The 27,346-nt window shown below is 44.6% G+C and overlaps 1 protein-coding gene across 1 annotated transcript in view; it reads left to right on the top strand.

The window, feature by feature from the left end:
• Positions 1–14,892, top strand: part of LOC119440311 (hemicentin-2) — a 276,243-nt gene extending 261,351 nt beyond the window's left edge. Inside the window, exons 8-13 of the mRNA XM_049661540.1 lie at positions 2,639–2,926; positions 7,587–7,762; positions 8,523–8,649; positions 9,797–9,925; positions 12,421–13,428; positions 14,190–14,892. Of these exons, the coding sequence (XP_049517497.1) occupies positions 2,639–2,926; positions 7,587–7,762; positions 8,523–8,649; positions 9,797–9,925; positions 12,421–12,572 (872 nt within the window). The 3' untranslated portion in view covers positions 12,573–13,428; positions 14,190–14,892. The remainder of the gene's footprint in view (positions 1–2,638; positions 2,927–7,586; positions 7,763–8,522; positions 8,650–9,796; positions 9,926–12,420; positions 13,429–14,189) is intronic.
• The last annotated feature ends 12,454 nt before the right edge of the window (positions 14,893–27,346 follow it).

The following is a 27,346-nucleotide window of genomic DNA, read 5'->3' as shown; positions in this document are numbered from 1 at the left end:
GCGAGACTTCGAAAATCGTTCGGAGTGGGAGTCCACGTCATCAAATACGCATTTGACATAGTGGGAAGTAGTTGAAAGGGTCGCCTACTCTCCTGATATGCATGCGAAAAAAGGGTGGCATATGAAGTCTAGAACGGTTTTTTCACCCCACGGTTGCATTGTATTGCGATACTGCCGCATTGCATAATTTCGAGGCTATATAGAAAGTACCAATACAGCTTATCACTGTAAATGACGGTAAAACATGGCGCTGGTTGTAAACCATGCTATCTGCGAAGCGCTACGTGCGCTGCGGTTACGTTCGATTATGGCATATGGCAGTTGTGAAAGGTGACACTAAGATTGCGGTAAAGTAATCACTCTCGCATTTCATCATCCAAAGGTCGCGAATAATGACGCGGACGTGTCTAACTTCCGTGCACTGAAGCTTACATACAAGCTACGGTGCGTAACGGTTCCGCTTCGGATTGCAAGCCTTGATTACCTAATGCTGTACGTGCAATTTCATACAAGGTTAATTGCATTGTTGTTATCTATGCTGTTCATGATTATGTGAAATTCGCCTAGTTACCCGCCGGGGTGGCTCAGTCAGCTAAGGCGTTGCGCTGCTGAGCACGAGATCGCGGGATCGAATCCCAGCCGCGGGGGCCGCGTTTCGATGGAGGCGAAATGCAAAAACGCCCGTGTGCTTGCGTTGTAGTGCACGTTAAAGAACCCCAGGTGGTCAAAATTAATCCGGAGCCCTCCACTACGGCGTGCCTCATAATCAGAACTGGTTTTGGCACGTAAAACCCCAGAAAGAAGTATGCCCCTAGTTAGAGCTGTTGCATGAGGGGTGGCCATAATCACCAGTACTCTAGTTTCTGTGTATTTGTTTTATAGGTTGGATGGTACTGTAGCACAAAGTCGGGTGTCGAAGGCCGGTGCAGTTATTTGCTGCTTGTTTTAAGAACGATAGAACATTGGCTAAATTGCAGGTGCGTTGGGTTTACGTAGATATCGTGTGGCTTGCGTTAAAGTAACTGCAATGAGGTGGTGTGATGACTGGGCGACCGAGCTCTGACTGAGAAAATTTGTGAAATAGGCAAAGTAGAGAAGTTTACGCCTCTCTTGCAGACTCTGAAGGTGAGTGCGTGATTTAATATTTGATACCCTTCATTTAGGTGAAGTGCAAAGCTCGAATATATAAACTTGGCTCATTGGTTTCCAACAGAAGTTCTAGCTTTACACAGCTTAGACACGTGGGGGTAATTCATGCACACACAGGTTTTGAAAGTAAAGCATTATTTTCGCAATCGTTCTTGTATGTGGCGAAAGAAAGTCATGCTTGTTACGACCACGGTAGCCGGGACATAGTTGCGTTCGTTAATAATAGCCTGCAATGTCTCACGTCCAGTTGACATCATGACTAGTGCCTCGAGACAGTAAGAGTACTCAACACGGGGCCAATGTACGACCTCCCTTACAGTACGTTCATGTTGGCTTGTAAATTGTTAACAAAGCCCTTGTGAACTGCTGAAAGCGAATCCTTATTTGCGCTGATCGGGCTGTGGCCGATTACGACCAGCGTAACATTATGGTTACCGCTTTGATACATGCCTTACCATGGGTTATCCTCGTTGTCGTCAGCAATCTGTTATCTTTTAGGGGCGAAGCTCCTTATGGCGGCACCCGTTCCGTCCCCGTCGTAGTAGTAGTAGTAGTGTGTAACCAGCCTGAGAAAAATGAGAAAAAAATTCCGAAGTTGTGTCCGTAGCGCGGAATCGAACCAGGGACCCCTCGCTTCCGAGCGCGCGGCGTTAGCCCACTACGCCACGAAGCGGACATGGACAAACGCACCACGATGGCTATAAATACCCAACATTAACGAAAGGCCGCGTTTCTAGCGCGTTTCTAACGCGTTTGTGCTAGCGCGTTACGGACCGTGTAAGAAGCTGGTGTAAGACGCTGTGGCCTCTCCACCTTACCTTCAACGCGTTTCGAACGCGCTGCCCAAAGCGGTGGCAAGTCAAGTTCAAGTCTAGGAGCGTTTATGAATACGGGGGGTATACTCTCTCAGCAGTCATGTGATGGCGTCGGCAAACGCGGTGCACGTTCCGGCATGTGTAAATGGCTGCGTAAGACGCTGTGGCCGCTCCCCTTTACTAGAGAGTACTGCACGTTTCTAACGCGTTTGTGCTAGCGTCCCCTTAAGCGGGAGATCCGATGATTCCCTCCGGAGCTTCGCCCACTCATCATCATTCACCTCGTGGATCTGCTGTCATTTTTTTATGCTAAAACATATTTTCAGAATCAGTTCGGCATCGATGCGAATATGTAGGTATGCCGCCCGAGTATCTATCAAGCTAAAAGGCCCCATTCTAGGAAGGGAAAGTTTGGTGTCAGAATTCTGTTTTCAGAGATTGCCTCTTCTTCCGTACTGTCACTCAATGGAATTGTTTACGAGCACCATGGTTACGTCCGATAGCCCACACTTCGCAGATGACATTGTGCATGATGTATGTAATGCTTTCACAATAGTCTATCTATCTATCTATCTATCTATCTATCTATCTATCTATCTATCTATCTATCTATCTATCTATCTATCTATCTATCTATCTATCTATGCATATGTCCATTTTCTATATCTGTGCAGACGCACCGCTCTGCAAGGCCAACCAGCACGTGGTGTACGCCGCATCGCGTCACCAAGAGGTCGAGGTGCACTGCGAGGTCGAAGCAGACCCGAGCAATGTCACCTTCGAGTGGCGCTTCAACAGCACGCTGCAACAGCGGCCCCTCAAGAGCTTCTGGGCTCAGGGGACGCGCAGTGTCGCTCGGTACATCCCTCACAGTCATACGGAGTACGGGACGCTGCTGTGTACCGCGTCCAACCGTATCGGCAAGCAGCGACAGCCATGCCTCTTCCATGTCGTCCAGGCAGGTCAGTTATGATGGCCCAGCGCGGCGATTTATTGTGTAAAGTTTATTGATAAAGCGATCAACAACACTACTTTGAATTAAACTTAATGTAATTATTTTGCAATCAGAAAAACGTCTTTCAAGTGCATGCCCCAAAGCCTAGTGGGAAAACGCAATTACCGAAAGCGGAATGTCTACAAAGCCGCCTCATAAATCGTGGAGCTTGAGTATTCAGTTAGTGAATGTTACGCACGTTGCGAATACTGATAACCTATTTATTTTAACGTCGAATAATAACGCGATTAGCATTATTAGGGTACCTCATGTACTTTCAGGGGCTGCCTGTCTGACGAGTTCAATGATAATTTTCCAGGCAATTTGGGCCTCGGGGTAGTCCATGGTCTCGTCGGCAGAGCGTGACTACCCTATATAAGACAAATCGCACGGCCAACTTGAGCGAGGCATATGCGATATTGCATGTGTGCCGCTCATCAGTTGACCCGTTTCACGCCAACCTGTGTTAGCCATTGGGTGTTATTGGGTAGTCCATGGTCTCATGCGCAGTGCATCGGGCTGCTGTTCAGATGGATCAGGGTTCGCAACCAACAATCGAAACAAGTTGGCTCACTGCATATGTGACAGTGGGTATAGGCCGCCTTTCAATGAACCTCTTTGATGACAACTTGGAGCCCTGGGTATGTGCCAATTGTGGCGCTCTTTAATGAACTTTACGCCAAACTGGCCTACTTGGTATGTGTCACTAGATATCTGCCGCTCTTCAATGAATCTGTTTCAGCCCAACTTGAGCCATTAGAGATAAGTCGCTTGCCATGTGCCCCTCTTGAGAAAACATCATATGACGTCAACCGAAGTCACTGGGTATGTACCACGCGGTATGCGGCGATCTTCAGTGAACCACCTTGATGCCGACTTGCGTCGATGGGTACGCTCTATTTAGTATCTGCTACTCTTCAAAGAACCTCTTTGACGTCAACTTGGGTGACTATGTGCCACCTGGTGTGCACCAGTCTTCAATGACAAAAAACATTCCTTAAAAAACTTCAGCGGTGCTGTGTGGTATACAACACGCTTCATTAAAGTATATGTGCAGGCAAACTTGACTAATGTTATACAGTATTCACACAAGCGTCACGCGCTGACTTCGCATAGTAGCCGCTGAATGGCGCAGCTGCGCTTCAGATCAGTTTCCGGACGGGAAGCCCACGCGTGGTCCGTTCCGCCGAGGAGTAGGCTGCGTTTGAGCAACGGCGCCGCGTACTTGCTCGGGAAAGAGCTCGTCGTCGACGTGCTGATTCTAGCGTGAGGGCTTCCGAAGCCCAGGCGAAACGTCAGCGAAGAGCCTCCGCCCCTGAGTGCAGAGCAAACGAAACGGAACGCCTGCGACTGCGTCGTCTTGCTACAAGCTTCGCTCACCCCCATTTCCTCGACATGGGAAGGACTCTGAACTTTTTTCTTCATTTTATCAAGCAATAAATGTTACAACGACATTATTAACTCTCAACGCCATTAGTAAATAATGTCGTAAGCAAAGAACGTGTGAAATAATAGTTCGACTTAGTTGCAAAACAGCAATAAACAATATTACGATACTTTTACAGTAAGAATCTTCTATGAAATATCTACTAACCCATTTTACCATGTGACATTGGTCAATGTTCTGTCTTTCCTTAAGATGAGTTTATTCGCCAGCTAGACAAGATAACGTCCCGTTATGAATTTCAGGAAAAATACTAATGCACTTGGGATGTCACCTCATGTTTTGTTTTCGTAGGCGTATACACAATAAATGTTGTTCCATAGCCTCTAAATATAAACATAAGTTGGACAAGGAAGTGCTTGCTTTTCTTCTTCCTATCTGCTACAATCACTTGCAGTTAAGGAAAAGTTAAGGAATCCTCGACGACGACATTCTCTGCAGGACACACTGGTTTTTAAGTCGAGCTTTATTTTTGCCCCTTGCACCTTCAAACACTTCTTGTGAAATTCTGAAAATTTATATTTTTGTTTGATTTGAGAAAGAGGACTTCAAAGTGTTTGCCGAACAATGTTATTAGTCATACTTGTGAACCTGAAATCCCATGATTTTTAAAAAGAACGTTTACTTTACTTTTACGCCTAACTTTGTATCTGAGTTTTACAATTTTTTGTTTGTGAAGGCGTTCTGCCACAATATAGAGATAAACTAGGTCAGCAAGATTGGCTAAGCTATTTCTCCGAAGCCGTAGATAACAGTGTTACTGTCTGCCTGGCGCAGCCATCTGCGTTACCTTATAGGTGCTTTTATTTTATTTTTCTAACAGAGGAATGGCCTGAGCTAGTGTGAAAAACAGGCGCCTACAGCTGAAACTGAGCCGCAGTTTCCATAATAGGATTTCCCGCTTTTTGCACAAAAGCTACTGACAGACGCCAGCTACTATTCTGCTGTTCTTTCTTAATATCGGACCCGCACTTCGCTGTCTTCGCTCTATTCCGAGCTTAAAGTTGATTTTCGCTTATGATCTACTTATAGTTTCCGTGACTAGAACTCACTGCACATAGACGCCATGGATCCGCCACTGAAACCGAAAACAGCGCTTATCTGCATCTTGAAGATGTGAGACTTGCGGCAAACGTTGAGCCAATTGCACTGGCAGTGAATTTTGTTCGATACGCACAGTCGTATCCTGTGCCTTGCCGCTTATATATCTTATTCGATAAAAGTTGTTGCCGGTGATTTTTGCTTTTCGAATATGTTAGGTTCATTGAAATTGTTCTTTTCTCTTTCTTTCACGTGCGCGATATATAGTATTATTATGCGAATGATTTTCCTTTCTGAAAGAGTGGCGCAGTATCTATCATGAGAATTTGAGAATAAATACAGATATCATTGTCTGAAATTCAGTAATAATTTACAATGTCTCTTTGTGGTTACGAGGGGCCACGTGCTATAATGTCGCAGTTTTCAGCTGGTATTTTATTACAGAGAGATGAGGTATCGCTGAATTCGCATCTGATTGCCTGTTATAACAATCACGTGGGACATTACGCCAACTGCGCAACAATAATACACGTAATAAGTATAAATGCAACTCCGAGGGGCGTTTACAAAGTTCGGAATATTGCTGGGAAGGAACCGAGATTAAGAAATCAGACACGGGGGAGGGAGTTTATTTTGAGCCCGACATCGAGTTAACCTGATGGACAAATAGTCCCACAATTATCTGCCGGTCAGTAAGCACTAGAGCCTGCACTTGAGCGTCAAGTTGTGGTTAACCATTGAGCCATGGTAGGTCACCCCATTCTTCGTAGTCTAGCCTTGTTCAAGCGCTTTGAAATCACCGGCGCCATTTGACGACAGTGCCTTAAACTAGGGTATTGCACCGTACACCCCCACCAGATCGGCGGTGATCTCTTTGGCACTCTGTCCCTTGCAATGCAGAAATGCTGTCATTGGACATCCTGCAATGAGCTTTCCCAATGGAACGTTTTGATGTCTTTTGTGCGTTGCACAGTACTTTACGGGACAGAAATTTTATAGTCCGCTGACACTAAAAAAATGTGCGCTCATGGTAATGTGCACTTTGTACACCTCTCCTGCTTTCATGGTATCGATTAATACAGCCATTGTGAAAGCCCTTCGTATAAGAAATCTAAAGTGCATAAATGCAATATATTGCAAATTCTATAAATGTAACCGCCATTGCACGGGAAGGTTGTTTGCTGTGCATTATTCTGTTGAGATGTTTGTCAGCTAGCAAACTGCGTATCATGGTTCGTTTACCTTTGAACTTATAAGAATATATAAACCTTTCATGACGGTTATTCAACAAGAATACACTGTTGTATATGCTTAAGTCTAGGAAAGCAGCCAGCGCATTTGCATTTCGCAAGGCAAGACATTTTGCTGTCGGCATTGGTAGAAGCTCATAGCCGAAGAAGGGTACATGAATTAAGTACTCCTAAAGTAATTAGCATTCTTTGGGAACTTTACCTACTTCGCGAAATGAGTGTTTCTATGTAACCCCTTTCACCTAGTGAGCATAGCTGTATACTTGCCTAGGCCACTAGATATGTGCTGCCTGGTGTCTTGCCGAGCAGACCACAAGGGCCACTGGGTGGATGGCCGAATAGAGAACTTGCTGCTAGCTTCTCTCGGACCAAGTAGAACACTTGGTTCGCTGGGCATGGGTCACTGGTGTGTTTATCCCTAAATATAATAAAGTCCCATCCACAATAGCCAGTCCACAATAGACACCTCCACGTCGAGTTTATATAATTTATAGCTAATCGCATTAAAGTCTATGTTCATTGTGAGAGGGGTTCCGCCTGCATTTGTAGCTAAGATTGAAAATATGTGGCATTCAGACGTGAACGTTTGTGCGCACCTCGATAATATGAGGCAAATGCTGGGATAGGTAAAAGGAATACGCTTCGCTTTTCCCAATTTTTTTCGAAGCAAAATGCATAAGAAAGTACACGAGAGCGTGAAATCAATAAATTCTTGAGCACTTATAAGGCAGAGATCAAAATATCTGCATACCGGTGCACATTCATTTTTTTCGTTCCCTGCTGTGATCTAACTCACTGTTCGTTTCTTTCTCACTCACCTCTCACCTCCTTCCCACTCATCTCCTTTTCTCTTACAAACCTCCTCTCGGTCTTCGCGATGCGTTCGAAAGCAGGACCTCCAGGCCCCGTAGAAAACTGTTCCATCACGAACCAGACGGAGGGATCATTGCACCTCGAATGCCAGGCAGGCTCGGACGGACACCTTCCTGCGCACTTTGTGCTCTCCGTGCACGACGCACTTACAGCCACAGTGTCGGCCAATTTCACGGCCGATAAACCAGATTTCTGGGTAAGCGTGCTACTTGGTGTGAAGTGCTCAGAGAAGTGGCATCTGGTCCACTTTTATAACACCTAAGCAAATTCAAATCGCATTACTCAGCGTGCAGCAAAGTTATGTTTGTGGTGCTGCCATAGCAACATTTTCTTATCTCCTTTATATTTGCATTCTCAGCTGCAAATGTCACGTGGCCAGTATATTTGAACTGTTACTTCGACCTGTCGGGCCTGAGACCTCTTCAGTAAACAGCGCTTGTGTTCATTGGTGCAAGAGGTGTGCACTGCTGGCGTTTTGTGCCTGATCGTGCTTCACTAGTGTGCTCTGAAGAGAAGTGCTTCATAGTCAAACTTCAGTGTTACTAATTTGATTTCCCAGAAAGGAAATATCGTTTTTAAAGAGATTCATCTTCTAAAAGTTGTTAGGAGCAGACTGTGTTATGATTCAATATTTATTTAAGTAATTGTGAAACTAGACGTTCATTTTATTGGTAAGCTAATGCGCCAATAGCACCAACGAGCAACGTAGCCGACAGCGCACCCTCAAAGCTTCTTGCTCGCACGAAGCCAATTTTTATATTTAGGGTACATACGGCTATAATTTTGTTGGCTATGATTAATTACTCCCGTGTTTCTGCAAAAAGTGCACTGTAGCGTGATGTCTTTTGTTAATGCAGGTCCTAGCACTTGAGGTCTAACAAATTGCACATAGATGTCAGTATTGAAACACTCCGATGCTGTACATATATCTATGCTCCACATATTCTTGCGTACAGGTCCACGATCTTCTTCCTGGTGTGGAATACTTTCTCGTGGTTTCCGCCGTGAACGAGCGTGGCCGGAGTCCAGAGCTCACAATCCTGCCGCCGATAATGCCCCTCGTGGGAAAGCTTACCAAGTCTGGTGCGTTCTAAGAGAAGCCCCGATATGTGTTCACTTTGTATGTTTCTCTGGTATTAAACAGGTTGTCGCTTTAAGATTTAGGTAAAAAAAACTGCTGAAATGTTATTCGTATTCATAAGTTCTTTACCACAAATCTCGAGTTTACTCACACAGCATAACGTTCGAAATATAGGCGGAATATTATTGATGTTGTGGATACTTTAACCTGAACTAGAAAAAATAGAATATTTGAAGTTAGTGTTCCTTTCTTTCGGAATGATTGACCACTGTGAAGCATGCACCTTTTTCTTATAAATGGTTAACTCAGTATGGTTACGTTAAACATTCATCTCGAAACAAAAAGCGTAGAACTGTGAGCTGGCATATATAACTGTCGTACACGATCTGAAAATGGCTACTGCAGAAACCTTGAGTATTTTTATACTGCATGTTTTCCAGAAAGTGGCAGAAATCAAGCAGTCTTCTCCCTCTGTTGCCACGTCTTCCCGTGTGGGCCAATAGCAATGCGAAATTTTTCTCAGGTGATATGTATTTTGTGAGAAAAGCCCCAGGCGGGGGGTATGAATTAGTATAGTTGTATGCAATAATTTAAAATTAGTCATGTGAAGAAAATCAGCGCTAACGTTTTGTTTACCCTGGTGAATTTCCTGCTTCGCGAAATAACGAACGTAGGCTAAAAATGGTTTGAAAACAAAACGAACCTTTATCCGTTCTGAAACAAGCCTACATTTTAGAGTAGCTCATGAATTTTAGTAGTCCGCCTGCGTGACGCTAATCTAAGACATCTTGAATGAAATTATTGGACCGTTTAGAGGTATGTCTCTTCTAGAAAGTTGCTCACCACCGCAAGTGAAGCAGACAACGATGTGAGGTTTCGACGCATCACCCTGTTTTTTGTTTGTTGTATTCACCCAAATGCAAATATACGTATATATAAGCAATTATGTACAAAGGTGTTTTGTTACACTTGTAATCAAGCATGAATAAAATCATTGTCTCTGTGCATTAGCATACACGGCAGCAAACTGTCTTTTGGGCTTGGGCAGGCCGCATACATGTGAGACGGGTGAACATATATTAAATCATTTCCGACGTTTCATTAGTGCTTCCAGCGATTTTATCGTCATTTCATTCATTCGTAATGCAGGAAGCGCAGCTAAGATCTACTCGAGCGCACTTCTCGTGACGGTGATCGCGGCCGTGGCGCTTCTGTGCCTTCTACCTCTGATCGTGCTTGGAGCAGTCAAACTGAAAGGGCGACGCTTCTTCAGCAAGAGTGAGTATTGATATTACTATGCACCTTTGGCTGTATCGAGCAAGAAGCTTTAATTACTATATAAGGGAATTCAGAAGTTCAGCAGGCAGTCGAGAAATTTGTGTTTTCATTCACAGTGATAAATTTGTGAGCATTCGAACAGTGAAGGTGAAGTGAGCAATAGTACTACAGGTATTCCTCTCGTTAAAAAAATAGGAGAAGCATTCTGTCTGGTTACAGGATACAAAAAAGGGAAGGCTCGAAAAGTATTTAGAGCGTCACGGAAACTTTTTACCAAGGAAACTGTCAAAGCTCTAGGTGCAGTGCAATACAATTTAACCTTCAGTAGGTGGAGTGTTGTGGGCACGCCCCATTCAGCCGTAGCCTTCGCAGGGCAAGGCACTGAAGAAGGAGCGGAAGCACCGCGATGGGCTTGTTTGATTGCCAATACCTCCGCTTCTGGTGAACGCATCGAAGTATTTTTTGCGGCAAAATATTTCTGAAATAGCCTATTTTAACTTCAAATGCATTTTTTCACTTCGATAAAAAGTCGTTCAGGGCCCCTATAAAAATTGACTCCGAATACCATTTGAGCACACCTTTTGTGGCGCTGGGAGAAGGAGCCGTTAAATTCATTGACGAATACTAGATCAACCCATTCTTGTCATCGCGATTTCAGGAGTGCTTATATGACCTTCATTTCGCTCTTACATTTCTTGTTTTTATTTACTTCCTGTCACCCTTTTTGTTCTATGTATTTGACGTGCGCTTGCATACAATAAACAGTTGAAAGTTTGCGCATATGTTCGTCCATGCCTTTTTTTGATTGTACCTTGTGTAAAAAATAAAAAGAAAGCCCAACGATGTTGATTTGCAGGCACTATATCCGGGAAGCACAAATGTTTGAGTCCATTTCTGCAGAGAATACGTTTTATAATGTTCAAGCACCCTAATGTAATGCCTGCTTCAAAAGTAAAAACAAAATGTTTGTGCAGATAGGATTTTTTCTACTTGGAGAATTGTTTTTTTGCGGGAAGCATTTTGTTATTGAGTGCCAAGGTTGCCGAAAATTAGTGCTGTGGGAAACATGTCTATTTCTAACCATATTCAGTGCTTCAATTCAGTGTATCCTGCGGTCTAAACTGTTCTGCTTTAAATGTAACAATCTCGAGATTATATGGCCGATTGATAGGCAACACGCCTGCAAACAACATTAGACAGGCTCACACTATCGCGTTTACATGTTCTTCAGTCTTCCTAACTGCCGTTGTCTTTTGGTGCATTCATTGGATCTGTTCACAGGTGCATACTTATCTTCAGAGTTACCTTCAGAGCATTCGATGGTCTCGCCATGTGATAGCAGGGCTTGGGCGTGAAACTCAAACACATGCAGCTAAGATTGCCTCGGCACATTGATCGATTAGTTTAAACGGTTGCATGCATTGCAAGCATTGTTGTAGCTGTTGAGAAGGATCCAGCGACAAAAGTTATTGCGGTGTCCTGTCATTTTTATGTCCTGTGTTAATAAGAGCACGTGCATTCACTCGACTTACAGCACCTGACGTTCTTCTCTTCCACCTGCTGTAGCCATCACCTGATCTGTGGCTCATGCACTGGAGTATTTCCATTGTGCCTCGCGTTCACTGTATCTTCTTTTGGAATTGCGTATGCGTGGATTACCGGAGATAGTTTACCGCCTAGCTACGACATGTAGATGTCTTATGGTTTGTTTAGTCTCAATTTTCTCTCCAAAATGTATTGTTATCAACCTCATTTATCCAGCCTTCCTTCGATACTCCCAAAACAAAGTGGCACATTGATTGAGCGCTGGTCTCATTTGCTTCTGCTTCTGTGTGGTTTGCTATTTACAAGTGTTTGTTTTACTTATGCTTGGAATGGCATGTGTTATAAGTTACCTGGTAGGCCTAATGACGGCATTTATTTCAGCTAGCGAATAACTTGAGGCCGGAAATGTCAGTTGTACATCTGAGTTATGAAGGATCCATTGAAGCAGTGTTTTAAATCACTGGATTTTTATAGCATTGCTTGTCGTCATTGACGCTTTCCTTTTTTTCCCTACTATTCTGTATTTCGAAGAGTGGGCAACCGTTATGTTGCGAGTTTGGTTGCTAGACGTTCTGGCTTTGTAGTACATCAATATGACACTGTGTGGCACGACCTTGCTGCGGATCCATCGAAACTGGGATGACTAGTAACGCGGAACTTATAGCCATATCTTAACTAAGTGTACGCGAATATTCCGTGTTTTCTCTTGTGTAAGCAATCTAAACAGATCAGTCGATAAATGAACTACTACCTCTGTATATTTCCTGTTACAATTCTTGCACTCTCCTGAATTCACCATGTGCAGTGTTCCAACTTTTGAAATAATGGTGCAATTCTGCGGCAAATGTATGTTGCTGTCATTCGTGGCTGCTTTAGGTGCGCCTTCGTTTTGTCCTCTTTATTCGCGATAAAGCACCGAGGATGTTTCATTATTTTCACCGTCTGCACAGGTCGAGAGGCCAAGAAGGATGTAACGGACGAAGACGCATGTCCTTCAACCACAGCTGCCAGTCCTCAGGAAGCCACGCAACTGCAGATATCCTCAATCTACCCCAAGGAAGACAACCAAGTTTGGATTGTCAAGAAGAGCACCGGCCTATGAGCCTCAACCACCACAGTCTCCACAGTGACCAAGCCGTTCCCGCTCTCTACAACAGCGTCAGCATGATGCCGGAACCAGTGGTCGTTAATCCCACCGACTTATTTTGTGTGGGTCGTCGTATCAGCAATCAACTATTGAAGAATTAAAGTAAGGAAGCAGCGTTCTGTCGAGAAGACGACCAATGGAAGCACCCTCCAAATGCTCGACTGGTCGAGTCTTTTACGTGAACAAAGTTTGTTTCTACAATTTTCTCTCACCTTAAATGTTTAAATTTGCATCTGGTTTCTGGACTACTGTGATAGCAAACAACATAAAAAAGTGATGGTCAGTGGAATGGCGAACGAAAGCCGTTGTTCTTCGAGAGCAACTGGGCGGTGATGTGACCTGTGCAGTTTTCTGAACGTAAGCGCGAGCATTTTCACTTAGATCTCCTCGACAGCGAACGCTGTTCAGCGGAAAACAAGTGCGAGCAAGTATAGCGAGTGTCATGACTAGGAGCAGTCTTCTGTTCTCGAGCCAGTTGGCAGTTAGTAATTCAGGATATGTTATGTTACAGTGTGTCTAAGTCGCGTGATTGCGCATTGTTAAGGCTTCAGATGTGTGCGTATCGGATTTCTTCGGCCGCCAGCAACAAATACACTCACCTTGTGCATCTCAGGAGTACCGAGACTTGGACGTGCTGATTGGTGCATAAGACAAGCGAATCGTGTACATAAGTGAAACTTTACAAATGGTGGCTGTGAGTGGTGAAAAACTCCCCTTGACTTTCTGCATGTTCATAGCTCTCGTGACCTCAGGCTCAACAAGAGAGGAAGACGTGGGAATTCGTACCGACGGGTGCTGCTAGCTGCAACACGTAAGTTGAAGACATGTTAGTAGTCGTAAATCACCTTCTATTTCTTGTCACTTGCACTGCTAAAAATGCGCCATCTTATTAATATCTATTCCTCTCGACGACACGTTCATCGAGCTTAGTAGGCCATGTTCCTAACTGGATCGTTTTCAATAAATACATTGCGTATGGTTATATCATGCTACATGATTTCTAAATTTTACGTGTCGCTCAAGTAAATTTTTATAAATGCTGAATAAAATATTACGTTTTACATTATCCATCATGCGCAAATGAGCGACGTTGAACTGCTTTAGACAGGAAAGTAATTCAGACTGGGAAGTAGGAGCCCAAAAAACAACACAAGTTTCTTCTTTTTTTTTGTCATATACACTCTTGTCAGTTCGGCTGGTGACAGCGAGCTCAAGCGCATTCTAAATGTTTTCATGTCTGAAAGTATTTAAGTAATGTCAACCCGCAGATCAGCAGATCGGTGCCTAATTAAATTCATAATGACACCCTAGGCATAATGAAAGCATAGGCAATGCTTTTTTGTGTGTTGTGAATTCTTTCCATTAGAAAAGTATTCGACCACATTTGGTGATGAATGCTCAAGAGTAAAATTTGGTTATCGTACAGCGCTCTCTTGCTATGCCCTAGTAATATAATTCAAGGAATAAATGGCGAAGGGGAATCCAGGGTGACCCTATGTGAAAGTCAATATTGGCCATGAACACAGAATACACTAGTGGAGTAACGTGTCCTTCACTATTTTCTTGATGCAGGTATCAGACGCTGCGTCATATCGAGAAGAAATGAGCAAATGAAGTAGAGAGAAATTAAAAAAGAAGCAGGTGAACACAAGCAGCAAAAAGGAAAGATCAAGGACGCCGACAGGAGGGGCTGGAGTTGTCTGGAGTGCGTTCACCATGGATCGGTCAGAAAGAAGTGTTAGCACCTTGCGAGTGTCGCGTCGTTGATCTTGTACTTTTGACGACTATCCCGGAGATGTTATTTTTCTATGCCCCACGGTCTACCCCACCGACCCTCTTCTAGCCCCGAACCCTAATCACTCTATCTCGCCGCTATCTCTGGTTCTCTGCATAATTACCCTGGAACCATTCGGGCGTCTCCTGTGTACATAGAGTCACTGCGTTGACACTTCGCGTTATACAAAGGACAATGGGGTGGTTATCCCCATCACATTATTCTTCTTGTTACACCAGTGCCCTTCTTTTTAGATCGTTTGAAGGGCCCGGCACAAATTGAAGCTTCGAGAGGCGAGAACACATCGATGAGTGCGCGAAAGTTAGGAGCGCGCATTCGGAAGAATACACGTTTTCGCGGGCCACACGGGCTGTTCTTTTGTCACCGACGCACCTGTGTAATCTACACTAAACATTACCGCGTGAAATGTGCCATACGTTCTCTCCCTTATTTTTGTGCTTGTTCTCTTGTTTTCTGTTGGTCTTTTGTTTTCCCAAAATGTTGACAATAAAAATGAAATTTAAATGAAGTGAACTGGTTTGTTTGTTGTGCCTTGTCAAATGGAGGGAGAGGGGGCATGCACACCGACTGCGACAAGGCGTTTGCTGTGGCGAATTGGACAGGTGAGAACTATAGAATTCTATCACCTCATTGAAAAAGCTATTGGATTCAGTTTTAAGATTCTCTTAGAACGAAAGAAGAAACATATCTGGATGAATGTTTCAACTGACTTTTCACGAGCTTTTATTAAGAGATCATGTTCACAGTGACCGAACACGAAGAAAATGCATATAGTTGCCCATCCTCATGAGCGATTCAAAAATATATTTACAATAATTCTAATTGACAATAATATAGCTCAGATAGCCTGTATTAAATTATAGAATGGAACTTAAAGCCTTCAACGAAGAAGATGCACAACTCATTGAGAAAAATCAAATTAACTCTTTTCCACCAAAATATTGCTGTTGTAGGCCTAATGTTTCCTTGGCCCAGAGAAAATAAGGCGCAAGAAATCACAAAAACGATGCGACGTGAAAAGGTGCTTCAGCGCACTGATTATGACGCTGCAAAAGATGTTAGGGACAACTATTATTTGCTCCACGAAAACTAAATGTAGGAAAAGGCCACAAGAAAAAAAAAACGCTAGTTTCCAGGCCAAGGCCACCTTCGTGTCGAATGTATCATCGACAGCCGGTGCAATTTCCTCGCCCTTCTCGCAGTCTTTGAATGACCGCAAAAGTTGATATGCCCGCTGCATTGATAAATCACCTTTATCACCTATAAATCACAAATTATGAACGCTTTCTTTGATCCATCACCGACGGTTGAAGCCTAATCGTACGCCCTATCCCATGCACCAAGGCTGATTGGTGGGTTTAAGTTTAGTAACCACCCATTATCGCTTTGCGCCATGGTGCATGCATCAATAAGCAAATTTCAATTCGGTGAAGGATGTTTAAGAGATGCCGGAATCTGTTCGATGTATGTGATGTGTGACCATTAGAAGATTCCCATTTGTGAGCGACTGTTATACGTGAAGCACAAGTGTTCTTTGAAGCCTGGAAAGAGTGACTTCAACCTGGAGCATCGAGGTGATGGAATAATTTATTCGATCACCTTGATCCTCCACGCTTAAGTTGTGCTTTGCAAGTCGAAGTTGTATACTGCACATCGCGCAAGAATTAGAACACAATTGCCTGCTTAAAATGAGAAAATGACGATTGACAAATATGAAGATTTTTGAACAAAACGTTTTTTGCGAGCCACCGCGAACTTTTCCGTCCGTGACTGCTGGGTGCTGCTGCAGCTGTCATGCTGAATACCTCACACTAAAAAAATGTTTACGGGCCCGATGATGGAATCGAACCTTGGTACTCTAGTAGACGAGCACATGCTCTAACCAACAGACCACAATCGTTAATTATTTATACTTTCATGGCATCATTAGTAAGATAAAACATACGTCCAAAGGATATGTACACGGTGGCCAAAACAGTCGTAGCCACGCCTGCAAGCAAACAAACACTTCAGAGTACAATTACTAGTGTATACAGTTCACTACAGAGAAGGCAGAAGGAAAGACTTCATCAACAATGGGGAACCAGTGAGGTTGGAAACCTCTTTGATAATTAAGCTATTTCAGTTGTGCAATGACCTGAATGAAATGTGATTGCAAAGATAGGATTTGTTGTGCGTTCCAATCTAACATGCGAGTTTTTCATAAACTGTGCAACCCCATAAAGAACAGCCGGTCAAAAGGCATAGCTTCAGATTTATGTGACGTAATATTTCGTATGGTACTTAAATTCACATCAAACTTCTTTTAAAAGTGCTTAAGATAACGTCGTAAAATATGATAGCGCGCTTGCAGTTATTAAAACAGTGTTCTATAGCTTCCGGTACATCGCAGAGACAACAGTTATTGAATATCCAAAAATGCCTTTCCAACTTAATCAAGATTTAACCGGTGTCATCTCAGCATGCATAGAAGAATGTTCTGTATTGTGGAGAAATAGGCATTTGAGAAGACTTGTGCAGGCACGTCATGTACAGGTAGTGAGGATAGTGAGGAGTATAACGGAGGTGCCAAAAGCATACCTATTAGATATTTACGCAAATGTTTCCGTGAGATAGCGAATAAGTATTCATTTGAAAATCTTATTGCTAGGAGGTGCACTGAGATGTACACATCAAGCATGAATCCTTACAAATAAGGACATGAAGAAAAACGCGTTGAAATTACTTGCAAGAACGCCGAAGTAACGAATGAGAACAGTGACAAAAAAGAAGATACGAGACACTCATTGTTTAACACAAAGATGAACAAATCCAAGCCCGCCTGCACTAACTCATCAGAAATTATTGCCACTCCTCGTTGCCTCATAAGTAGATGATCAAATCAAAGCTGCAAAGATTCGGGGAACCGCTGAATGTATACCCTAGAACAATTAATTATTTACCCAGAATAAAGTGCGCGCTTTAGCTGTGACAAAGATTGAGAGGTTATGGGGAATGACTGCTTGGACATAACGTGCGAGTGTTGATACACGTTCTCTCCAGTAATGTGCTCCTGACCTATATGCATCCTGGGATCGCCAACAAACTTTGGTGGCTAGAAGACGATTCATTAGTATCGAACTCTGTCGACTTAAAGATCCATGAGCCAAACGATAACCCCGAACTTTTACCAAAGTTCGCTCGTGTGTCGGAAGTGATACCGAATTCCCCTATCATGGACACCACAGTTCTGACACTAGAAAAAAAATGGAGGTAGTTGGCGTCGGCACTATCGACGTATACGTGCGATTGTGGCCTAATGAAAGCGGCAGACCTTGCTTTCATTTGACCATCAATCGCAGGTATACATCGATAGTGCCAACGGATGCTAACTCTTCGAGATCATCGCCGCGTCTGTGAAATTGCGTAGCACGTGTGTGCGTAAGCCCAATCGCGCGTGCCAGTTTCCTTTACGGCAAATACGCAGAAATGAAATGGGCCACCTTGTAGTATTTGATTACCCGATACACGGGGATAACTTTGCTACACATAGATTGCAAGATTTATGTGGGATCTGCGAATGTTTTTCATTTAAAGCCTCTACAAAGAAAAAAATATGCGTGTTTAATCGATTCGCTCACAAGATGTGCCTCTTCAGGTCATTCGCTGGCTGTTTGAAGAAAAAACCTTAAATAATAAGAGGCTAAGGAGAATGAAGGACGTTCCGAAAACGACCATCGTGCTCGTTCAGGTTCACGAAAAAATATTCGCAACGCAAAGGCAAAGGTGCTGTTAAAGACCTGTCGCTGCTCTCGACGGTGCAAATCAAGCAATGAAAAGTTCTTTCGAGGGAAGGGCGGCACCGGTTCGCCCACAAATTGCGGGCTTTCCTTTACGCCGCTGTGGCTTAATCGGGCGGCGCGCGCGAGCGTAGAGCCAAGGATGAACGCGATATTGAACCGTTGGAAAAGAGCGACCACCGGGTGTGCTTCGAGCGCTCGCTCGAACGGGACTGAGACGAATGCCGTGATTCTATCGATCTGGACGGCGCGCCTCATTCCTTTTCCTGCTTCTCGGCAGGTTTCTTTTCTTATCGTGGCTGTCGCAACTGCGGTAGCTTATATCGAGTTCCTCGTTGAAGCTCGGTATGTGTTGCTTATATAGGAAATTCGTCGTTACGAGAGTTTCTCTTGGAACCTTCGTACAGGCATAGCATTCCACTGAGCAGCACCAGCGGCAAATGTCGTGTCGTGTCGTGTTTGTCAGCGGAAACCAAGAGTGTATGAAATCTATACATAAAACATTTCGTGCTGTATAGGCGCGCACAATGCTTGTGTACTCCAAGTTGTCGTGCTTTATGCAATGACACTGCTGTCAGCAACTTTCGACCAATACAAAGAACGCATTTACAGCGATTTCGGCAACAACTCCATTTCGTCATCCACGATAACATCCATTAGAAATTCCATTTCAAACGGCAATGAATATGGATATTGAATGTGGCCGCATTCATTGTCCATGTTAATCGAGTTGTGGAATAATTCCCCCTCGCGCAGCAATCTGCAGCCTCCTGGTTAGCTCAGATGGTGGAGCAACCACGCCGGAAAGGCGTGGATCCTGGTTTCGATTTCCGAAACAACGTTTTTGCAACTGCGAAGCTTCCTTTAAGAGTAACCTGTATGGGGTTCCTCTGTAGCTTCGTTATGCAGTTGTGTGGATGACAAGTTTCCCTTTCATGAAGCTTCCGCGTGCTTGTAGTTCCGCAGAACAGATTTTGCGTACAACAGATCAGTGGAAGATTGTTGTCGAGATGACAGCATGCCAATTGTCGTGTTCGGCAAATAGGTGATCGATACAAATGAAGAAGGCCCCTGACATTTATACAAAAAAAGGAGACGACAGAGAGAGAGCAAGGAGAGGAAAGGCAGGGAGGTCAACCAGAAGAGTGTCCGGTTTGCTACCCTGCACTAGGGGTGAGGGGAAGGGGGAATAGAAAGAGTAAAATAGGGAGAGAACGAGTACTGAGTACACGTGGGACGATGTACAGGGACACTATAGGCGGTCACTTAAACCGGTGCGCTTCAAATACTGTACTAATGCACGCATTGCTTTTTGTGCCAGTGACAGGTGTAGCCTCGGTCCGATGTATCTTTGACTCAGAGAATGGTCTCGAGTCTAGTCGGTTTAAAGTGGTCCTGAGAGAGAGGCGTTGTACGTCGTAGCGAGGACAGGTACACAATAGGTGCTCGATGGTTTCCTCGCACATACAGGAGTCGCACATCGTGCTCTCGGCCATTCCCATACCGAATGAGTAAGCGTTCATGAACGCCACTCCCAGCCACAAGCGGCACAGCAAGGTTGTTTCGCCGCGGGAAAGGCTAGATGGCAATTGTAGACGCAGGAAGGGGTCCAACTTGTACAATAGGCAATTGAAGGCACTTGAACTCCATAAAGCTTTTGACTTTTTGCGTGAGAGCAGACGAAGTTCTCTGGCAGTGTCCGTCCTCGCCAAAGGTATTGTACGCGTCTGGGTGTCTTCGTGGGCAGATCAGGCAGCCCTGTCAGCAATGTCGTTGCCGATGATGCCATAGTGAGCAGGAATCCACTGGAACACTATGATGTGTCCTGTTTCCAGAGCATGGTGATGTACTTCCAAGATGTCGGATATCATCTGCTCGTAAGTTCGGTGATGTAAGGCTGCCTTGATAATGTGAAAGGCTGCCTTAAAGTCACAGAATATGACCCATTTTTGTGCCCGCTCTTCTTTGACGTAGGTCACAGCTGGATGGAGGGCTGCAACTTCTGCCGACGTAGATGTAGTCATATGTGATAAATTGAATTTAACTGGAACTTGCTTGGCTGGAACGACGAATGCTGCAGTTGAGCTGGTAGGTGAGGCCGAACCGTCGGTATATATGTGTATGTAGTCATGATATGTCGGGTGCATTAATAGGAGCGTCAGTTGCTTCAGAGCCAGCGATGGATGATTGGCCTTCTTGGTGATTCCGGGAATAGTAAAATTCACTTGAGGCTGTCGCAGGCACTACAGGGGAGATGAAGGCTTCACCGCGGGTGTAAAAGATGACGGTATACACTCTTGATGGGCGCTAATCACTTTTGAAAAGGTCGCTTGAGGTCTCTCCGCTGGTAGGGAAGCTAAGTGATGGTCGGGGATCCTTGACAGATCCCGACCATCACTGATGATGACGAATGTGCACTCTGAGGGAGTCGGCAGCTACGTGTGTCCGGTTGGTATGGTCTCTCACGATGGCTATTGTTGCTGTTGTTGAGGTGCACCGAGGCAGCCCTAAACACGTGCGTAGGGCTTGACCTTGTATGCTCTCCAGAGCCCCAATTGTTCGTCTTGCATGTATTTGATAACACTGGCAGATTGTAAGGAAGGAGTCCCAGGAACAGTACCATGTACAGCTGCAGCATAGAATGTACTGGTACACCCCAGTTTTTCCCGCAGAGAAATTTTAATACCTGAGCAATAGCAAATAACTTCTTCAGGTAGACGCAGTGAGGAGTCCACGAGAGGTCGCGGTGAATGATGACACCCAGAAAGCGATGCGTCTTAACATAGGACACACTTTGACCGTTGATCGAAACAGGATAAGCATTTCCATTTGTTTGCGCGTAACACCAACCAATGCGTACTTTTCTGTAGACACACTGAGGCCTTGTTCTCGTAGATAAGACGCCGTCATGGTTGCCGCCCGCTGAAGCCTGGCCCGCACCTGAGGCCGAGTCACTGCAGAGGCCCAGATGCAAATCTCGTCGGCGTATATAGAGACATGAACTAAAAATTCCACAATTCCCACCACGACGAGGTTGAACAATATAGGGCTCAACACTCCACCCTGCGGCACACCATGGAAGATGTAATGTTCCGAAGTTCGGTCGTCTTCAGTCTGTAAGAAAAAGCACCTCTCGGTCAAATAGTCCCGAATCCATTGATACATCCGGCTACCAACTCCTACAGCCTCAAGTGAGTTCAGTATGGCGTCATGGGCGACATTGTCGTATGCTCCTTTGACATCGAGAAAAACTGCAACTGGTAGGCGCTTGAGGATTTTCTGTTCTTGGACCTAGGTAACGAGGTCAATAGCATTGTCGATGGACGAGCGACCTCGACGAAAGCCAGCCAATGCATCCGGATAGATGTTGAATCGCTCGAGGTACCATTCTAAGCGGGCAAGAATCATTCTTTCCATCACTTTGCCGACGCAGCTCGAAGGCGCAATTGGACGATGTGATGATAAATCAAGCGGAAACTTTCCAGGTTTCAGAATGGGGATCAAGCGGCTCGATTTCCATTGTTTAGGAACAACGCCGTTTCGCCAAGACTCATTGTAATAGTTGAGCAGCTCACTACGTGCGTCATGTCCAAGGGGGCATAGGGCAGCGTACGTGATGCCATCTGGTCCTGGTGACGAAGAACGCCTGCAGGTCGCTAACGCAGCGTAGAGCTCTTCAGGTGAAAATGACACGTTCATTTCTGATACGCGTGCCTCAGGGACGCCATTCAGTGCCGCGTCAGTAGGGATGATCATGGATCGAGCTACCAGCACACAGAACTCTTCAGCCACAATAAAATAAGAGTAAGTAAGTCAGTAGCAAGGTAAAGAAACAACTACCAAATTTGTGTTGACTGCCTTACATTCCACTCCCCGTGCCGAATGGGGTAATTACAAAGCGGAAATTAGAACTTGCGGCATCATTTTGGCATAAGCTGTTCATGACGGGTGATCAAGAAGTCTTAGCAATGAACAGGTCTCTTCCTGTTTCTTCGGGACTGATACTTCCGAAAGTCAGTCATTGTGTTGCTTGAAAGTCTGACGCACTTCCTGTTGATTTTATTATTTACCAATATTTATTATTAATGTTATTTTTATTAGTATTGTTATTTTGTTAAGCACATCCTGAAGCACCGAGGCGCCATAATGGGGGAGTGGGTGTGACGAAATAAAGAGAACTAGAACAGCAAAACGTAAGAATCAAAAGCGAACAGGAGCTCGCAAATATCAATAGTACATATGCAAGAAAGATAACATTAGCAACTGGTTAATTATTTTTGAAAACGCAGGAATATTGGCCGTCACCTTAGCTGTAGGAAACGCATTCCATTCGAAGATAGTTGGCAACAAATATCATAAACTTTGTGTAGTTTGTGAGACATGTACCACCCGCATGTGTACGCATTTCTTACATGCCCACTGAAATGAAACCATCGGAATCTATACGTGAAAGGCAAGAAAAAAAAGTAGAATGTCAACTGGTGCGCGTATCGAGTCCTGCATGCGCATGGTATATTTAATGTTTTTTGCTGCTAATTTCAGCCGAAACGAAGTCGCATTAGGCTTTTACGCACGTAAACTAAAATGTGTCAACGCATGTATTCCGGCTCTCGGCCACTTATTTTGGGCAATAATATGCAGCACATCAAGTTCGATTTCACGCTAGGGACGCCCTGACGTGGAAGGTGCGCGAAATAGAACTCAGCCCTTCAGCATTTGTAGTCAAAATGAGAATGACATTCATTTAGGCAAAAGCTAAAAGCAGGGACCCTGGCATTCATAGCATTTAAGAAAATCTAGGAAAGTGCACTCACAGTTCTTTTACATAGCCTCTTTGTGACTGCATGAAAATTTTTGCGCAATGGTACATGAAATGTACAGTGCCATTAACTGGTGTGTACAGTTGATGCGTACAACTGTACGGTGTGTACATTATGCCGAGCGACCCGCTCAGGCATAATGAAGGCGCTGATTAAGCATCGCCGCTCGCAACACATAACATTTGTAGCCTTACACATGTATTACGCCACGCATGCACCTGGCAGGGTAAGCATGGGCTATGTGGAAACCATTAGTCGCAGCCAGTGGTCAACCGTGTAACCGAACCTAGTTGTTCATGCGCTCTACACAGCAGTGAACGAGACTGTGCAATCTATAGAAACATTCTTTTTCCTACAGAATAGGAAACTTTTTTTGTAGCAATAAGGTAAATATTGCTTTGAGCGCTATTCACTCGCCAAAAGGAGCATTTAGGCACGTTATCCCTGAAGACGGTTAAGTCTTTCTCTTATTAGGCACGGTGTAAAACTTGAAGACTCTCTTGATGGTGTGCGGGCATACAATTAATGAGCCCCTTAGGCGTGTATCCTTGGGCACGCAACACAGTCATGATATACCTTTCAGAAGAAAGCTTTTTTGCTGTGTACGGTCACCATTACATGAAGACATGATTTCCTCTTTTTCATGGCGAAAGAATATGATATATATATATATATATAGTACATTATAAAGCAACTCCAGAGAGAGCAACTGTGCCTAATGTTTGTGAATGAAGTTCCACTGAGCATGTAACTCGAAAAATTGGAAGCACTCGGACGTTCGGTGAACGCAGTCTTCCTGCGTGACCAGCAATTTCCAAGTACACGTATTTATGCTGCTCGAGACATGCACAGTAAGCGGAAGTGAAGAGCTGATTATTAAGGCCATCACCGAGCGCAGCCATTAGGCTCGGTGTAAATGTTTTGCCTAAACCTGAGTACGTAGCAGTCTGTTTAACGAGCATATAGCCGTGACACAGGAGGGCGAGTGCTGAGGCACGCAGAGTTCCGAGATGCGTAAGGTGACGCTGCAGATTTAATATTTACTTAGATGGAGAAAATTGTAGGAAATGATCTCGATGACAAGCCCATTTGTTACGCCTTCTCGCCACTTGGAAAAACGCGTCGTGCGTCACGCGTGGCATTTTCCAAGTGTAAATGTGCATGAAGATTTCATATAAAAGCGTCGAGGGACTCGGACGTAACTTTCTTGGCATTAAATAGAGTATGATTCGGCGTTGTGGTGGCACTAATATTTTTTTAGCAAATAACAAACTCTGTAATAGGCTTCCGCTGTCCTGTTATCGTTGCCGCTTATTAGGGCTATGACCTCTCTCTAAAGTCTCGTATAATCTAAGGCTATCTCAGCAATCCCATCTTCCCATCTTGGAAGCAGTAGCGCGAGCTTATAGCACACAACCCCCCACCCCTTCCCCAACAAACACACGCAGGCACGCACACGCTTAGACGCTGTCTAAGAAAACTACGTTGCAGGGTCGAAACACTAATTCTAGTCTACATAATGCTCATACTTCATCATCATCATCAGCCTATATTTATGTCCACTGCAGGACGAAGGCCTCTCCCTGCGATCTCCAATTACCCCTGTCTTGCGCTAGCGTATTACAACTTGCGCCTGCAAATTTCCTAACGTCATCATCCCACCAGGTTTTCTGCCGTCCTCGACTGCGCTTCCCTTCTCTTGGTGTCCATTCTGTAACCCTAATGGTCCACCGGTTATCCATCCTACGCATTACGTGGCCTGCCCAGCTCCATTTCTTCCGCTTAATGTCAACTAGAATATCGGCTATCCCCGTTTCTTCTCTGATCCACACCGCTCTCTTCCTGTCTCTTAACGTTACTCCTAAGATTTTTCGTTCCATTGCTCTTTGTGCGGTCCTTAACTTGTTCTCGAGCTTCTTTGTTAACTTCCAAGTTTCTGCCCCATATGTTAGCACCAGTAGAATGCAATGATTGTACACTTTTCTTTTCAACGCAGTGGTAAGCTCATAGTCAGGATTTGGCAATGCCTGCCTTATGCACTCCAACCCAATTTTATTCTTCTGTAAATTTCTTTCTCATGATCAGGGTCCCCTGTGAGTAATTGACCTCGATAAACGTACTCCTTTACATACTCGAGAGGCTGACTGGCAATCCTGAATTCTTGTTCCCTTGCCAGGCTATTGAACATTATCTTTGTCTTCGGCATATTCATCTTCAACCCAATTCTTAGACTTTCTCGATTAAGGTGCTCAATCATTTGTTTATTTCTTCTCCATTGCTGCTGAATAGGACAATGTCATCTGCAATCCCAAGGTTGCTGAGATATTCCCCGTTGATCCTCACTCCTAAGCCTCCCCAGTCTAAGAGCTTGGGAAGGCTTAGGAGTGAGGATAAAATAAATAGATGGCGCCAAATAAATCCTATTATCATGCGCGTCACTATAGTACAAGTGATTAGTCCAGGTATAAAGAACGGACGTAGCACTAGAGCGCTAGCTTTTGTTGTATAGGCAACCGCAGCGGGACAAAAATATAGCAATGAGAAAGTGATGGTGACTAAAGTGCGCATTATAATGCTTTATGTTTTATGCCGAATATTATACATATTATGCGTATAAAATCTTTTGTTCAATTGTTTCAACGTGCTATTGTCTTCGGGTGCGCAATCGATCAACGTGCAAGGGAACGTGTTTTCCATTGAAAGGCATTACCATCATATTTTCTCTTTGGCTACCAAAGCTGGTTCTCGTCACTCCTCAAGCAATTCAAAACAAGAGTAGACCTGTTTTAGTGGACCGTTAATGAGATTGTGCGGAGACAATTAGGTTGAGCGGGGGGCTCGGAACAATGACACTAATATAAGTCCTACGATAATTTGCTTAATTGCTTTGACCAAACACAGACATTTCAACAGCTGCCTCTGTATGCATCAAGTGTATTTAGATAATGTGTATGTTAAAGATAGTCTTTTAGATGTCGTATTTCGTGACTTTCTCTCATTGTCCTTTCCTTTTTGTCTCTTACACTTCCTTCAATGAGAAAGGGAGTACCATACAGACACAGTTTGTATGATTGTGGGGCCACTGTGGCTATGGATACTGGAATATTAGGTTGTGTAGCACTCGGCATGGTGCTCAGGACGGATCTCAATATTCTCACGTAGTAGTGACGGTAAAGAAAACAGTCGTAAAACTGTGTATGACGAAACTGGTTGTTTATTGGGCGAACCTGTGCCCACAAAAGCAAGCTACACTCAAAGCACAACGATAGCGGCGAACACAGCCGGCGATCGTCGAAAATTTGATCAGCGGCGGAACGCGTCGGCTTTTATACCTGAGTCATCGAAGGTTCCAGATTAATCCCTGATGCCTGCGTGTCTTCCAGAAAGTTCTAGACAATTCGCGTCGGTCATACAATCAGATAACATAAGCGTCGGTGAAAACAGGCAACGGAAAGAAGCATCGTTAACGTTCTAGAAACTTCCGATACAGGCGCGTCCTGCGCGGAGCGATAACGTTTAACATTTGTTAGCCGGTGGAAAGCGGCCACCGGTGAAAGATAAACATGTATACGTGTCAATATCAGTGGTGGTAAAAAGCAGTCATAGAGTCAAAAATAAGATATTTATGTACAGAGGGGTCCACTGTTAAAGGGAACACCGGAGCGCGTGGCTAAAGTCCCTATATAAGAAAAGTACCGCCATTCTTTGATAAACGCCGCTTCTCTCTCTCCTGTATCTCCGATTGGACGATGATAGCGCGCGCTTTTCACTTCTTTATATTTTCTTTTTTTCCGGCTCAGAGCCATGTTGAAAGTCCTCTGCGCAGCCGCAGTCGCCGGCGGCGGCGGCGGCGCGCGCCTGGCCTGAAAGCTTCAACGTGGACTTTATAGGTGCGCCACCGTCGACTTGGCTTTCGCAAGCAAAAAGTAAAGAAAAAAGCAAGCGCTTTAGGAGAGGAGGCGGCGGAGGAAAGAGTAGATGGCGGTAATTTTCTTATATAGGGACTTTACGCGTCGCGTCTGCTGTGCGCCACCGCCGGCCGGCGGCTAGAACTAGATTCGCGCAGGCGCGGCGAGCGATGTGGGCGGTGCTATTTCGTCGTCTGCTACCGTCTGCAGCCGCGCTTCGGATCGTCGCAAAGCAACCCGTTCATGCGTTCTGAAAGTTTGCCGGAGGCTGCATGGTCACACTCGGATAACTAGCCGTTGCAAAGCAGAACGAGAATGAGACAGGGCAAAATATTACCTCGCAGATATTTCTGCCGTTTGAACTCGCAAGGAAAGCATGACAATTTTTGGCGGACTGTCTCTTTGGGGCACAACAATAATAGACAGT

The sequence above is a fragment of the Dermacentor silvarum genome, chromosome 2, assembly GCF_013339745.2.
Source record: "Dermacentor silvarum isolate Dsil-2018 chromosome 2, BIME_Dsil_1.4, whole genome shotgun sequence".
Classification (NCBI taxonomy): Eukaryota; Metazoa; Arthropoda; class Arachnida; order Ixodida; family Ixodidae; genus Dermacentor; species Dermacentor silvarum.
This window is presented reverse-complemented; position numbering and strand designations above follow the sequence as displayed.